Source organism: Mesoplodon mirus (genome assembly GCF_964341445.2).
Source record: "Mesoplodon mirus genome assembly, chromosome: 4".
NCBI lineage: Eukaryota > Metazoa > Chordata > Mammalia > Artiodactyla > Ziphiidae > Mesoplodon > Mesoplodon mirus.
The window spans coordinates 83,035,689-83,048,055 of record NC_138979.1 but is presented as its reverse complement, the minus strand read 5'-3'; the positions used below and the strand labels follow the sequence as shown (position 1 = coordinate 83,048,055).

The following is a 12,367-nucleotide window of genomic DNA, read 5'->3' as shown; positions in this document are numbered from 1 at the left end:
ATTAAATGGCACAGAGAGAATATGAGCATAAGTAACTTCCAGAAGGCAAAGAGGGAGACCTAGACTTGCCCTTGCATCCATCAAGTGGACCTTTATAACTTTACATTCAACTATAGTCTAGTTGACCTTTATAACGTCACAGGTATACATCCACCCCCAGAAATCCCACATCACGTAGGAGCATTAATATCTGTGCACACCTGCTTGGACAACAACTGCTTTGACAGGTTTCCTGAGAATTGTTAGCTGCAGACAGGCACATGTGACACCTTAAAGGGCAAAAGCTGAAAAGCTACTGCATCTAAAAGAGGTTTAATTTTTTTCCCCCCTTAATACTGACAAAGGGGAAAAAAGCAAACTTAAGGTTTGGTATCTAAAATGGGATCCCTGGAATAGACTATGTGGTTTGCAGAGTGAAAAGCATTTTTTTGTAAGAAGGAGGCTATAGAGAGAGGTTGGCCATCTATCATCCTTGGGGTTGCTAGCCAGAATAATTCACATCCGGTTACAACTGGATCTCAGAATACAGCTGTAGCAGACCATGTCCTCAGTTACAAGCATCTGGAATTGTATTTGAAGGTATACTGAAGCTATTTAGTTATCTCTGCTCAAAGTTAATTGCTACAAAAAATTTATGTATGCCAGTCTAGAAGGGTTTCTATTTGCTCTTTTCCGCCATGAATTACTTATTATGAACTGAAACTGTATGCCTCTATTTTCTTGAGTAAATTAAACAATGGATTTTGTTTTTCTTATTTCAATATGACAATAGAAATCATGACTGACTACACATAAATGTCTCTGTAAAACTCATTTTCAATAGCAGGGATAAGAAGACAGACTAAGTGAAGAAATTTAGTTTTCTATTATGAATTATTTGTAAAGCCTGGGAAAGCCAGATCTATGCTTACCACAAAATTTAAACCTGAAAATGTAGTAATTAAATCTGGCTGCTTAGTTGAGAGAAGAATATGCAATGATGAGGAAATCTGTGAGCTTGGAATCTAAACAGATTGGTGGTCTTTTGTCACTTTGTTATATAGCAGCAACTAACACAACATTGCAAAGCAATTATACTCCAATAAAGATGTTAAAAAAATAAAGAGATTGGTGGATTTGGAAGTGTAAAAAGATGAGTGCATCTTATTAGCTGCCTTATTTCTGTTACTGTTTTCCTCAGGATGTAGGAATTCCTAGGATCTGGGAATTAGGACAGATCAAAACAAACAGAAAAGTGATTTATCATACCACGGAGACAAGTCTGTGCAGAAAACACCAAATCTATAGCCACTTGAGCCAAAAAGGATGCATCAGGGTATACCATCTAACTCCTAGGCTGTACCCCTTCAACTGGATCAGTGGTGCCCACAGCAGAGGCAGCAGAACACTGTGCTCACAGCCAAAGCAGGTTGCCACATGCATTCTAGCCACACAGAAGCCAGCTCCAAGCCAAAAGCTCAAGTGCCATATTTTATGATTCCCCCTTTGGCGGCTGGACACACAACAATACCATACCTTCTGTAATTAAAGTCAGCACTCAGGGCAGCAGAGTATTGCACACCAGAGGGACACCAGCTCATACTGGGGATGACATCAAAGGAAGAAACAGAAATGGAAGAAGAGGAAACAGGGATGGGATTATTGGGTTTAAAAAGAAAGGGCGTGGTTAGAGACGGATTTATCTGATTATCCAAAAATTAGGAATGTAACATTGATTTAGAACTTAGAAAATGGCTGGAACAAAAAACATGGAAACTTAAAATTGTTCTACTGATGTCCATCTACATAATGTGTTGGAAATGACTACGTGAATTCTTTACAGGATAACAAGTCCAATATTGGAAAACCAAGAATTCCTCCTAGAGAACCCTGAACAGAGAATCCACCCTACGTGTGGCTTCTTCTTTGTTCCAACCTCCACTACTGGGGACAATCTCTCTATACATCTCACCACTCCTACAACTCCCTTACCACAGTATCTCTAATCCTTAACTAAAAGGAACGATGACAAACTGCACTAGGGTAGGCTCACTGAGTCATCAGTTTTTTTCATGCTTCCATTAAGGATCCATCTAAGCCAGACAATTCATATATCTTTCATAATGATATCCAATCAACACTTAGATTCACCTTCAAACCCTATTCACTAGGCTTGTATGCTAAAGATAAAGCATATAACAATGATCCTGTTTCCTTGTATTTTAATGATAACGAAGGGATTTCTCTCCTTAAAAAGAAAAGGAATTTTATAGTACTGAGTGAACAATGTGTCTCTTAATTTTAGGTTTGTATCCACTTTCCCACAAGATTTTAAAAAATCCATTTGATCATCCATTTCCTTGACTATCTCAGCACTGATATTTATTCTCAAGCAGCAAGAACAGAAAATCTGGGGTTGGAAATGCTAAGTAAACATAACCAGCCAAAAAATAACCAATTCAAAATATCAGATACTCTGTGAAAGGAGCTGCATCCATAGGAGAGGATTTCTGATTAACAAAAGCTATCATTTAAAAAATAACACTGCTACTATTTTGGCCTTAAGGTCCTCAGTGACATGCTTTTGTTTTAAGAAGGGGGATAACAGTAAAACCAATCAGCTTCCTGAAGCTTCAAATGGGAAGACCTACAGACAACAAAAAAATCCCACCTTGTCTTGAATACAGCTGATAACTGTTTTGCTGACAAGTGGGAGGTTTTTGACAGACAAAAAAAGACAAGGAAAATGGTGGGAGAATAAATATGAGCTACCTCTATGGATCCTCTAAAAGTAAATCTTTAAAATAATATCATTAAAAAATAATTTAAATGGTAAAACATTTTAAATCAGATTAAATTAATAGTAGAAAGCTCACAAGTGCAAAAGCAGATAGTGGAAATACACACCTGAGACATGTCTCTACTAGTCTGCTAAGCAAGACCAGACTGACTTATAATTTACTTGTGTGAGGGAAGCAAGACGTGATATAGTTTGCAGACATACGAGATTCCGAAGTCCATTCTTTGAAAATTAACTTAATTTTATATCTCTAAACTGTTAATAAAAAGGCATATTATGCCTAAATAGCCAATTTATTAAAAACAGAATGTAGAAAAAATTAGTAACTGAATATATTTTGCCGATTTACCATTCATGAAAAATAAAATAATGTCTTTCTTTCTATAGATTTAAACTTCCCTTTACTCTTAGAAAATGACAATGATGTGAAAGACTGGGATGAAATTTAGGATGAAGAGAATGAAGAACAGGGAGACAGAAACTGCATCCGAAAAGCTTTTCTAAGGATTCAGGAAGGAAGCTGCAGATGGTCCTACAGTAGCAGAAAATTCCTTTCAAAACTAAGAGTATTTTTGAGAGCATCCTAATTTCCTCAATTCCTCAACTGGGGGGAGGTAACAATTCATGGTTCTTTAGCTTTATTTTGAGACTTAGTAGTTCCAGATTTAAAAAACAAGAACAAAAACAAGTATCCCGCTCCCCCACCTTTTAATACTTGTTGGAATGTTTCAACTTTAGTAGCTAAGGCTTAATACAAAATTTAAAATTATAACCCATGTTCTTCGTACAGAAATATGACTAGGGATGAAACTGTCACTGGAGCTGCTGTGATGGCTGTATCTACATGCTAACCTGGACTGTATCCAGCAACTTGTCATCTTCCAGTGTCATCCAGTGCATGATTTTAATAAGTCCATACTGAAGAGTTTAAAAGAAAGTCAGACAAATATATCTCTAAAGGTTTTAGATACTTCTACTGAAAAAGGCATTTAACAACTTGTTCCCCTGGAGAAAAACTTAACCAGGTTCAGGATTATCTAAGATTCATGAGAACATTTGTACTTGAGCTCAACTCTGTGCCAAAAATCTGGAATTAAAGGAAACACCCATTTGAAAAAGATGAAGTGGGAAAGAAAGACTTATTTGCCTGCTTCCCAACAAACAACTTCAGCTAATAGTTAAAAATACCTCTTTACAAGTATCTCCTAATATGAGACACTAACAGTAATAAAACCATCGGTTTTAGATTTCTAAATTTTTTTCCAAACAAGGGAAGAAAAAGTCACAAATGACTTCTGTACAGTAAATATAAAACAAAACTTAGCATTTGAACAATTTAAAGCAAATCAGCACTTTCTGGCTAGAAATGACCTTTCAGCTTATAAATCACTATAATTTTTAGCTTCAAAATTTTATGTGACAAAAAATAATTAAGGAATTGAAAGACTGAGAGGGCCCCTGAGAAATCAGCTGATGCCTCTTACTTGCTTTAAGGAATGACCACATCAGCACTGGAATGGAGAGTGCCAGGTGGCTTAGGAAGACAGGCTTTCATCACATTATTAAAGCACATGTTGAAAATATTTTAGGGCCTGTACATGAGCACACTCATGTTTCTGGTTCTTTCCCTTTTTTTGGAAAGAAAGAAAAAGTACTCCCCAGGGTCCATTACATAGGCACAACAGACACTTCTCTGAATTCTCCTGGATAAAGTTGGGGTGACCCTATTAACAAAATGATCTGAACACCAAAAAGCACAAGATGGAAAAAATATTTTTAAATTGTTTTTCAAAAAATAAAAGTAGAATAGGAAAAAACTTCAAATTCGAGAAACCATTTCATATGGAATGGACATTAGCAATTAGTAAGTACCTGTATTTTATTTGTCTGAAGCAGACATGGCATTATTTAAAAATAGACAGTTTAATCATAGATGAAGCAGAATGAGATGCTTGTTAGTATAAGCTCAAAGGCAAAGAGTTAGTCCATCAAGTTAGTGACATCAAGTTAGTGAACTCTGTACCTTCTCCTATGAATGGGAGGTCTCCTGACAACATCCCCAAGAACTCGCATTGAACTGAAAATGAATGGTGGAAGAGGTCAGTGTCGAGTTGAAATAAAATGGATACAAACGCATGAAACATACAGACATCACACTGTGGAGAGACACAATCGCCAAAGAGAAATAGTTCAGGGAGTAAGGGAATGAAAGAATGTGGAATCAGGAAAATATCATGATCAAAAAGGCCCGATAATTTCTGAGAAGGGCTACTTTGCTCCCTCCTTGCTCCAAGGAGTTAATCAGGTGACCAAGAATGAGGTTTATTAAATTATAAAAGTAAAAGGATTTTTTTAAAAGGCCATTCAAAACTTTAAAAGGGTTTTCTTAAGACTCTACAATTCAGGTTACACTATATGCAGATAACACTATAAGAATTAGTCGAACTAATTAAAGTGAACCCTAACTCTCATTCCATTATCTCCAGAGGTATTGGGACAGTGGTGCTAAGCAATCCTAATGATAAACTCAAACAGGAGGTTCCATGGTATCACAAAGGTTGAAAATATAAACAATTTAGGTGATACGGTTCTAATCTTAGCTCAGTCCTAAAATCACCATGTAATCTTGGGCAAAATCATTTAATCTGAGCTTCAATTTCCTCATTGGAGCTACATGACCCATGAAGTCACATCTAGCTCAGAAATCAAAGTCATGGCAAAGGGATCCATAGTGGTTTATAAAGGAAAACAGATTATATATAAAATAAATCCTCATTTCTCAATGTTGTCATCATCTAAGACAAGTATATCCTGTCAAGAAGCTTCTCTTGCTTCAGGAAGGGAATTCTGGCTGTAGGGATCATTCCCCCAACCTTATTTTTTCGTGTGGTGTGAATGCTTAAAAAAAAAAAAAAAAAAAAAAAAAAAAGTACAGCTTGTATAAAGCTGGGAAGGAAAGCTTTTAGAAACTGCTTTTTACATAATCTAGGATTTCAAATATATATAAAAACTGCACATCAGACAAAGCAACTGCTTATTTTCAAGCTTAGCATTCTGAACTCCACCCCAGAATAATACGGAGTTGTAGAAAGAGCGCCTGACCAGGAAACTGGAAACCTGGATCCCACTGACCTTGGGTAAATGATATAAACTACCTGCAGAGTCTCATCTGCAAAAATGGGGTTAATCCCACCTGACTCATGAAGAGGTTGCAAAATTACATGAGACAATGTGTTATTAAAAGAATCTGAAAAGGGTAGCAAGTCAGGAAGGTGTAAGGTATGATGAAGGCAGGGACTTTGTTCACCTCTGGGTCTCCAGAACGTAGAAATGCATAACATACAGGCGGTGCTTGATATATGTTGGCCAAATAAAAGAATAAATGAGTGAGTAAATGTGATCAGATTACATGTACTTAATAGCTATGAGTCAAAATATTAGGAGGTCAAGGAATATTTAAAAAGCAAACAAACCAATAATTGCTGCCAGTGAACCATTTATATCAATTGTTTTACAACTGTCAGCCTCCTCCCTTGGCTGCTTGTCCTCATTAAGAAAGTAGCTTTGGAGCAGGCACACCTTTGTACATACAGTAGGAATCATAGCACTTGTTCTTTACACTTAAAGCCATCTGCTTAAATTCATCTAGGTAGCCAATGGTCAGAAGCCAATCCAACTTTTCTTATAGCCTGCTTCCAAACTGAAGGTATGAGACTGGGTGGCACTTACAAGAGAGCCCCAAGACTGAGTGATACATGGAAAAATAGGAACAACTGAATGATTATTATGATCTCTTAAGGATTAAACACTGGTAATTTAGACTTCATCAAAACTCTCTACACTAGAAACAGATGGCAATTTCTATGAAGCACTGTGAAGACTTAGATGTGTTGAGACTGTAAGAGTTCATGTTTATTTCTTAATTCAAAATTGACATGAAACTATTCCCCCCAAATTTTCTAATCTCTGAATTTCATCAACAAATCTGGCCTGAACAAATGCTACCATTTATTAAACACCCACGTGACTGACATATTTCACTTGTAATCTTTATTATTACAAATATTCTGAAAGGCAGGTGTTTTACAGATGAGAAAGTTAAAGCTCAGAAGGGTCAAGTAACTTGCCAAGGTTATCCACATAGTAAGTTATAGAGCTAGAGTTTGAACACAGATTTTCCTGATTCCAAAGCCTATATTCTTTCTTCTATACCATGGTGTCTCCTAAAATCTTTTACTAATAATAACACCAAATCAAAAGCAAGCAGACACTGAGAGACTAGATAAACAGCCTGCCGTCTCACCTCCGGTGGTTCATTTCTGCGTCACTGGCTGCGTTCTTCCCAGGACCCCAGCTGTGCCTCCGGAAAGGGGACAGAGAGCGCATAGAACTCCTCAGGACAGAGCAGTTTGCAGGCACTTCGGTGATGCTGTCCATCTCCTCCTCTTCCATCTCACCTGAGCCAGCAGGTTCACTCTCACTCTCTCGACCCTCAGCTCCTACCCCATGGTTGTAGAAACCATCAAGACATTGCTGGTCTCTGGACCTGTTCAAATTTGAAATCTGGGGGAGGGACACATCACTGCCATGAGAAGAATGTCGATCCAAGGACGCTGTGTCATCGGTGGAGGAACTGGATCCAGTGATATCACAGGCCAACTGTTCTTCCTCAGGCTGTAATGGAGAGAAAGCACGTATGGTTGGAAATGGCAGGACCAAGCGGACAGCTCTCTGTTATTCCCCATCGAGCCAATGCCTTTACAGTGGGTAGGACAGGCAAGATCACAGTTGGCTTCAAACAGATTTCTTTCTTAAAGCATGATCACAGATGGATTCAAACAGCCTCCAGTAAAGGTAGGGTCGAGGTCTATGCTCTTTTTACCCTTTTACTAGAGGTGCTAGATGGGAAGTACATCATTTTCCCTTTCTTACAGAGGAACAGATCTAATTCAAGTCAGTTTTTTTCAGTCAATACCATCAACTGAAATGAAGGGAAACTATGTCTTTGAGGTTTCTGCTTATGAAAACTCTAAATTCATACTATATAAAGTTTAGGTTTTCTTTGTTTTGTTTTGGTTTTTCTTACAAGCCTTAACTAAAAGCAAGGTAGTGTGCATGGCTACAACAGTGATATACTGAAGTTTATATTCCAAAAGCAAGTCTAATTGTTTTCAGTAGCATTTTGAAAAATGCAGGATAGCTTTTTATCCCACCTAAAGTCTGCCACAAATGCCCAAATTCTGGGCACAAACACCTAAATGCAAGAAATCTATCCCCTTTTTTCCTTTAACTGAGTACTGGCTGAGTTTTATCGAGCCAAACTGTACACAAAATAATCAGTCCTAGCAATGCAGCCTTTGATAAAGTGATGATGCTCTTTCCCTGGCCAACTTCTAGAGCCTAACAGGAATTGTGCCATTTTGATCCCAGTGGCCTGACATTCTCTAAGTGCTGAAAGACACCAGAACACATAATTTGATGGGTGAGGGAAAGGTAAGCATCATGGCATTCAAAAAATAAATTTATCCAAAAGATAAGTAAAGTGTCTAAAAAGACACATGCTCAATTCTGTGTTACAGATGTGGGCACTGTACTATCTTAACACCTTTATTTTGCATTCTTATGGGATAGGGAGAAGGGAATAGAGAAAAGTATTCTGTGATTTTTTTTTCCCCCTTCACAGTATTTCCCTAATTAGTCAGTCTACTCAGTTTTAATTAGGAGTAAAGAAACTTAGAGTTCTTCAAGAAAGATTTCAAAAATTATGGAAACTAATGAGCCCTGTTAGCTTTGAAACAGAAAACAACTCCCATACTAAAGGGAGTGCCACTTTAAAGGCTTAGCATAACACTTCAAAAGCACTCTACCCTCTGAAAGCATTCTTTATACTGCTGGGGCTGGATCTCACCAGCTCATATGAGCTTTTTTTCCCACCCTGTAGAATCCCGTTTCCTACGTTAATTGCTCTTTAAACAATGAGTGAGAGAAAGATGCATGGGGACCATTGGACAGTCAGAAATCTGAGGCCCAGACTGTCTCATGGGCTCCCCCACCCACCCCAAGTACAGGAGAAGCAAGATTTGAATGGAGGTTGATTTCAACTTTTAAACTGCCCTGTTCTGTTATCTTAAAAAAAAGAAAACCAACCCTGTAAGGATAAGGTCAGCTTAAAAAAAAAAAAAAAAAAAAACAACCCACCCTGTAAGGATAAGATCTCAAAGTCAGTATCAGAAAAGTCCTCAGTGTTCCCTTCACTGGGCCACATTGTAAAATAAAACTATATGCTTTACCTAGTAGATTCTAAAACAGAGTAGGTCTTGTTTTAAAATAAAATTATCGATGACTCCTTTTAAGTTAGTGAGGATTGACCTGGGCATCCTGAAGTTTCTATTCCTGGGGCCACTCTCCACAGAAAGGAAGACTATAAATGGTCATGAATACCAACTTTAGAAGACAATTTTAGGATGTCTTAGCTTTTTCACTGTACTGTATTGAAAGTGTCCTCCTCAAATTCACATCCTTTTCGGAATGTGACCTTATTTGGTTGAGTCTTTGCAAATGTTATTCGTTAAGATGAGGTCATACTACACTAGGGTAGTTCGTGAATCCAAAAGAAGTAGAGTCCTTATAAGAAGAGACAGCAGCCCCTCTGATACATTGCTTTTAGGACCTCCTGCCTCCAAAACTATGAAAGAATACATTTATATTGTTTCAAGCCACCAAATCTGTGGTAATTGGTTACAGCGGTCCTGGGAAACTAAAGCTGCCTAAATGTCTAATTCTCAAAACAATACCAAGGGACAAGCAGAATGGGCATCAAAAAAGCAAAATGTGTGATGAGCCTGTTTTAAAACACACAAGCAAGGCTTCAAAAGATATGAAAGCTTTTGAGCTGAAGTTTCCATTTATCACACATTCTTCATACAAGTTAGCTCTTCTCAGTGTGAAAATGACTTGCAGATGGTAGAATAGGTATTTCTCTGTAAAAAGGAGAAATCTGCCTAGCATACAGCCTCAACATAGCCTTGTTCCTTGTGTGTACTATGGCATTTCTTGGTGTGTGCTTTTAACTCTGATTTTTAAAAAAACAAAAAACACAAAATAAAAGACCTGGGAGTTTTTTCATAGTAACACGTGATTTCTTTAGTTTTGCATTCCTGATCCTGATTTAAGAATTAGGTTCACACAGTATAATATTCTTACACTCAAGTATTTTTGTGAGCTAGCAGTTATTATCTGAAAAGGGAAAAATAGGACAAATTCAGAAATTAAGACTGAGCTCATTTATTAAGTACTGAGGCAAGTGGTTTTAACTTTAGATTGAATCTAAAGAAGGCTCTAAACTACTTTTTTCCAAGTTTTTTTTTTAGCATTCTCAAAAGAATTTCCCAACTTCATCACATCTTTACACTACCTTTGCAGACCAGAAAGTAGTCAGTGGTGTAATGAGAAATCAAACCGGAGTATGGTCGTAGCCTTTCTATAGCTAGGTATGTGTCTATTGGTAAGTCACATGATGATCTTTAGATCTAAAGGTTAGAAATTAATATAAGGTCTGTTGAAAAGTATTGTCCATTTAAATCATGGATAACAGAGGAAAGAAGGAAAGCAGGTTTTTAAAACTTTTGAACTGTTTTTGCAACGTTCCCTTTCCAGTCCCTGAATTTGTTAGTGCTAAAGTTCTTAGAGATATCTGCCAAATAACAGATGTGAGAACTACTACTTCCACCATTTTCCTCCTTCCTCAAAAAAGTACCAGATTTTGGGAGATGCTGTTTTTTCATTTATATATATTAGAAAGGGAAAAAAAATTATGGCTCCTGACACAGACAGAATGTTCCATGCCTAATATTTGAAGCTCCTCTTAAGAGTTTTTGAGTTATATGTCAGTCTTTCTTCAGAGAGGTCTTTTCTCTTAAAATGTCTGCTAATTAAATGACTTTCAAGACTTAGGAAATTATTACTGATTGTCTGGAGGAATGGTGTCATGGGATCAGTTAAACTAACACATTTTTTAAAACTTAGATTTGAATCCATGTAAATCAAATGTACTAGTTAAACTGATCCCATGGTGCCATTCCTCCAGACAATCAGGAATAATATCCCAAGTCCCATATATATATATATATATATATATATATATATATATATATATATATATATATATATATATATATATATATAATAATATAAATATATATTTATATGAATACTTATGCATTTATATATAAATATATATAAAAATGAAAATATATGTATATATATTTTTTCATTCTTATAAACAAACGGCCAAAACACAATTGTGATGAGTATTAAGACTGGGTTAGGGCAGAGAAGTACAAGAGATGTTAAAAGGTGGAAACAGGAGAGAAGGGGTGGTTGGGAGTCACGTACGTATGCGAGAAAGCAAGCATACTAGGGAAACTAAGACCAAGTCTGTACCTGAGGCTGACACACAAATCCTTCCTCTCTCGAGTTTTCATAATTGGTTTCCCTCCTGCATATAGGAGGACGGGAACACACACAAAAAACTATCATCTCTACCATCAGCTTCTCTCTCCTTGGGGTTTATAAAATTTTGAAAATCTGCACGTGGTTATCAGGCTAGAAAAACCCAATAGGCGTCAGAGAGAATGCCCTCTGAGCACTACAAAGGTGTGAGAGTGGCTGGTCTTTCCAACACTAGCCTTACACAGACAGTTCTGGCTTCAGGGGCAGGGGCTGAGTCCAACAGAGTGACCCAAGGATACTTGGCTTTTGCTTAATTTAAGGCCAAATAAACTAGGGAGAATGAAATTACAAAATTATTACATAAATAAAAGTTAATGTAAAAGTCCAAAACAAATAATGATGTTTATATAAAGCTTAAGAGAATCTGTTACTTAAATATGTGTGCAGTATAACTATTATATAAATTTGAATAATAATTATTTACTGCATACTCACCATGTGTGGGGCTCTATACTAAGTGATTGCGATGTATGATTTCTTTTAATCCTCACAACTATTTGATTCAGTAGCTATTCTGATTCCCATTTTATAGACGAGAAAACTGAAGCTCAGTGAGGTTACATAATAAACTCAAGTTTCTAATTTAACTGATCTGGAGTAAGGGCCAGACATTTTTTCTTTGTCTTTGTCTTTTTCCCTTCTTCTTCTTCTTCTTCAAGCTCTCCAGGTGATTCTAGGTATAGCTAGGATTCAATCCTATTGCTAAAAACTACAGAGCTGTTACTGCAGCTGGGGGCAGACAAATCAATAACAAGATAGGACACAGGTAGCAATAACTATAAAAATGTGATAAGTTACACTTCATCAAAATTTTAAAAAATTCAGTTAATCAAGACAGCATTATCAAAGTGAACAGGCAGCCACAGAGTGGAAGAAAATATTTTCAAAACGTAAATCTAACAAAGGACTGGTATCCAGGATACATATATAGAATTTCTACTTCTCAACAACAAAAAGACAAACGATCTAATTTTTTTAATGGGCAAAAGAGATGAACAGACATTCCATAAAGGAAGATACACACAAGTGGCCAATAAACACATGAAAATCTGTTTAACATAATCATTAGGTGTCAAG

The 12,367-nt window shown here is 36.8% G+C and overlaps 1 protein-coding gene across 9 annotated transcripts in view; it reads right to left on the bottom strand.

The window, feature by feature from the left end:
* AKAP13 (A-kinase anchoring protein 13) overlaps positions 1–12,367 on the bottom strand; it is a 369,334-nt gene that overhangs the window by 80,396 nt on the left and 276,571 nt on the right. For 6 of the 9 annotated variants that reach the window (XM_082618886.1, XM_082618888.1, XM_082618887.1 and 3 more), the window contains exons 11-13: positions 7,083–7,453; positions 4,803–4,856; positions 1,516–1,581 (exon numbers count right to left, since the gene is read on the bottom strand). In XM_082618886.1, the coding sequence (XP_082475012.1) occupies positions 1,516–1,581; positions 4,803–4,856; positions 7,083–7,453 (491 nt within the window). The remainder of the gene's footprint in view (positions 1–1,515; positions 1,582–4,802; positions 4,857–7,082; positions 7,454–12,367) is intronic. The other 3 variants (XM_082618891.1, XM_082618894.1, XM_082618890.1) reach the window with 2 other exon arrangements.